Below are 3,956 nucleotides of genomic sequence, written 5' to 3'. Positions count from 1 at the left end.
GACGGTGGAGGAAGACCCCAGGTGCCCCTCCGTGCATTATTTCATCACAAGTGGGCACCTGGGTAGAACCACCGACCTTCCGTAAGCCAGCCAGCTGGATGGCTTCCTCATATGAAGAATTCAACGCCCCGAGTGAGGCTCGAACCCACATTGATGATAGGCAGGTAAATTGAAGTCGGTGAACTTAACCACTTGGCTACGGACCCGCAGCCCCACGCCCCCACCCCACGTCCCTAATGGGTGAAAAAGAGAAACAAAACAGACGCTCAAAATCGAAATGAACTTCTTGTACAGAAATAAAGTTTTCTAAAGAGTTAGAAATAGAATGATGTAGATTTTACATATTTTTCTTTTGGTTGAAGTTGCGAGTTGCAGCAACTGCACTGAAAACGAAAACAACTACATTGTTTGTAAAAGTGTGTTCTATTTCACAAATGTCGTGGTTACACCTAGATTAATGTATTTGCATTTCTGTAAAGTTAACTTATAAAATATATTGGAACGTAAATTAGGAAACTAAAGGGTACTTCGAGCGTTACTGAAATACATACAACTGATATACCTTGTATATCTAATAGCGTATTTCGAAATACAAACAGCAAATCCCGAAAGCAGGGCTTGAAATTGTTGACATCATACAGGCTTTTAATGTAGTTCGACATCACACAGGTTTTTAGTGTAGTTTTGCACGTTTTAAACAAATATTGTTCTAAAATGTAGAATTTCATTATTTCATTTTTTAAAAGGATATGGACATGTGTTGGATTTTCTGCTACAGGCTTAATTCGGGTCAATATGTCATTATGTTTCCTAGACCTGTAGAACTATTATTTGTTCTGTTTTCAAAATGTCGCAAAATCTCAGAAAGAGAAACAGTATTTTTAATAAATACGTTTCTAGCAAAATTAATTTTTTTTTTACCGAACCAAAGCATATCTTTTACTTTTTTTATTAAACAAATAGTGCAAAATATTCACTCTCGTAGCATACGGGTGTATTAAAGAGGCACCACAAAATAACTGTATTCTTATGTATTTCTATGATGTTAATTATACATGATTTGCATAAAAAATAAAAAAGATGCATGAGATATACAAGAATTTAGTTTCAAATTGACAGTGACATATATTAGGCCAAGACAATGTGTTTAATGTCTTAACATTTTATGGAATTAATGTAGTTATATGTACTTAAATCAGTGTGTTTTGTTAAATTTCAATTACATTTTGTTTCTACAGTGTAAGACAGTTATTCATCTATATTCCTAAAATTATGCTGAAAAGAGATTGACTGAAAAAGATTGCAGATAAAGTTGTGAAAACACATTTATTCAAGAAGGGCCTAAATTGTCAAACCTGAAAACGTGTAGTATAGCTGCATATTACCTGTATTATAAGAATGATTTTCAAGAAGTTTTTGTGGGCGAAAAAAGTAGGTCACTAGGTCGTGGTGGGTCTTTAAACAGGAGTTGTGTCCCTTGGATAAGATGGTCATGTTTTTTGTGCTCTGATTATAACTTAAAATTTTGGTGGAAATAAACTATCAACATTAAATAAAACTGCATAAAACAACTGTGGAATATAAAAAGTATCTAATTGGAAATAAGAAATGTGTTTTTAACAAGAACAGGATTAGGAACTATGTAAACAATTTTGTCAAAGGTTATTGAATGGGTAGCCATTGTGTACATTGAGTGTATTGGATTTATCTATACATGAACACTGTGTAACAGAAACACATGGATTAGGTGGACTGAATCAGTGAGAGTACTGAAGTGACTATAAGGCCAAGCTAAAAAAATAAAACTTAGGTATATAATATATAGTATATTGTACAACTGTAAAAGTTCAGGATGTCTGAAGATAGTAAAAGCAAAAATGCACGGGATAAGCGAAAACGAAATGAAATGAGTAGTGTAAGCAAAAGTGACACCAGCATGAGTGCAACACCAATTAAAAGTGACAAGAAAAAACAAAAACATGAAAAACAAAACGAAGATTCAAATGATAATACAATGAAAAGTATTCAAACAGAACTAAGGCAAATCAACAAAAAGCTAGAAAATGTTATGACTAAAAATGACGAAACTCTCAAAACGCTGATCAAAGAAACAATACAAACTATGAAAGAAGAACTACTAGCCTCAACAGAGAAGAAAGTGGAAATACTTGAAGGTAAACTGTTTGAGAAAGAAAAGGAAATTGACAAAATGAAGACAGAATATGATAAAATGAAGGAAGATATAAGCAGGTTGAGCAAGGACATGTCTGATCAAAATGCAAATATAGATAGATATAAATATGAAATGAGAGATAATGCTTTGAAAACTGATGAATACCTTAATGACTGTGAACAATATAGTAGAGTAAACAATATTCGAATTTTTGGTATTCCAGAAGAAACATTTCCTAAAATACAAGTTAGAAATGAGAAAAAGAAACTTGATGAAAACATTGACACTAAACCAGCAGAAAAAGACATGAGTGAAAACAGCGAGAGTGCAGAGAAGAAAAGTGTGGAATCAAACCACGATACATACGCCATGAAAGTAAGTAACACCGAGGAGGAAAACGAAAAGCAAGTATCAGAAAACGATGAACAGACGACAGAGATAGTAAGGAAGAAACTGAATGAATATGTACCGGGTTTAAACCTCAAACGTGAAGATTTTGTCATCAGTCATAGAATTGGGGCAAAAGGTGATAAACCAAGGCCGATTATTGCTCAGTTGAAATCTAGACTAGATAAAAACAAAGTAATGGGAAACAGAAAGTTATTTCCAAAATCAATATCCATAATGGATGAATAAACAGCTGAGAATTATAAAACTCTTCAATCAGTGAAATACAAAAAACCAGATCTGGTCCAAGCAGCATGGTTCCGTAATGGGAAAATTTTCTATAAAGATCAAACAGACCACGTTATTCAGCTCCATTATAAGAACTTTAGGTTCTGGCAAAACCTGGCATGGCCAGAAGCACCACGTAAAAGGGGAACTTCTAACAGGTTGGCATAACTATTCAAATGACAGTTTGAAGTATTCTGTACAGAAAATAAACATGCAGTAAAACACAAATTCTGTATGATTTGTAAAAATATGAAATGGACACAAAACATTGAACTTGATAACAGTGCATGTATTCACATGGTTTTTGATGAGATATGATTTGCTTTTACAATTTTTCAGTCTTGTCCTGCTTGTGAGTCTTTTTTCGTTTTGCAAGACTTTAAAAAGTCAGGATATATGACTATTATTGCTCTTTTGATCAAACCCTTCTTATTTGACATTTTGTGCTTTCGACCCCTTTTCTCCCATTTCTAAACAGAATGTCACCTAAGAAAACGATGTTTGGTTTGTGTGGCCTAGTAAGATGAAACTATTAATAGCCTGTAAGCTGTTTTGTCTACTGTCAAGTTGATAAATACACACCAAATGTTAATCCCTTCTCCATGATGTTAAAGGTGGTTAACCAGTTTTTATGTATATAATATTTCAGTACCCATTACATCTTTTGTTTTGAAAGCAGTGATTATACAAACTGATTTTTATATAAAAAAAAGCAACAATCAAGAACAAAAAAAAAGAAAAGAAATATGTTAAATGGAGAAGGTGTTACAACATCTATAAGTATCTACTAGCCAATTATGCTTATTGAATACCATGAATATTAAGCAATTAATGAAAACAAATGATTCTGTTTTTTAGCTTTTAAGCTAATAATTATTTCAAGGATCATCCATATCACATGGAATGTTAAACAATACCGGTGAAATCTTTGCAGCTGCTTATAACATGTTACATCCCCTCTCATAATATGACTGGATAAGTGAATTATGCATAGAATCTTCTTTCCCCTTTGTTTTACCTTTTTTGGTTCTAGTAGAAATGCGTTATATAACCCATAGTACAAATGTATATAATGTCATTTTTTTTTTTTACCAATCTTATTATATGA

At 32.8% G+C, this 3,956-nt stretch overlaps 1 protein-coding gene across 1 annotated transcript; it reads left to right on the top strand.

Moving 5' to 3' along the window:
- Positions 1–1,852: 1,852 nt before the first annotated feature.
- Positions 1,853–2,809, top strand: LOC128547741 (uncharacterized). The gene has a single exon (XM_053520873.1). It carries the CDS (start codon positions 1,853–1,855, stop codon positions 2,807–2,809), a length of 957 nt encoding a protein of 318 aa, XP_053376848.1.
- Positions 2,810–3,956: the final 1,147 nt, after the last annotated feature.

The sequence above is a fragment of the Mercenaria mercenaria genome, chromosome 13, assembly GCF_021730395.1.
Source record: "Mercenaria mercenaria strain notata chromosome 13, MADL_Memer_1, whole genome shotgun sequence".
In the NCBI taxonomy this organism is placed as follows: domain Eukaryota; kingdom Metazoa; phylum Mollusca; class Bivalvia; order Venerida; family Veneridae; genus Mercenaria; species Mercenaria mercenaria.
This window is presented reverse-complemented; position numbering and strand designations above follow the sequence as displayed.

Bases quoted from the DNA above. Each gene is read 5' to 3' on its own strand.
- LOC128547741 (XM_053520873.1), top strand. From the start codon at position 1,853: ATGTCTGAAGATAGTAAAAGCAAAAATGCACGGGATAAGCGAAAACGA.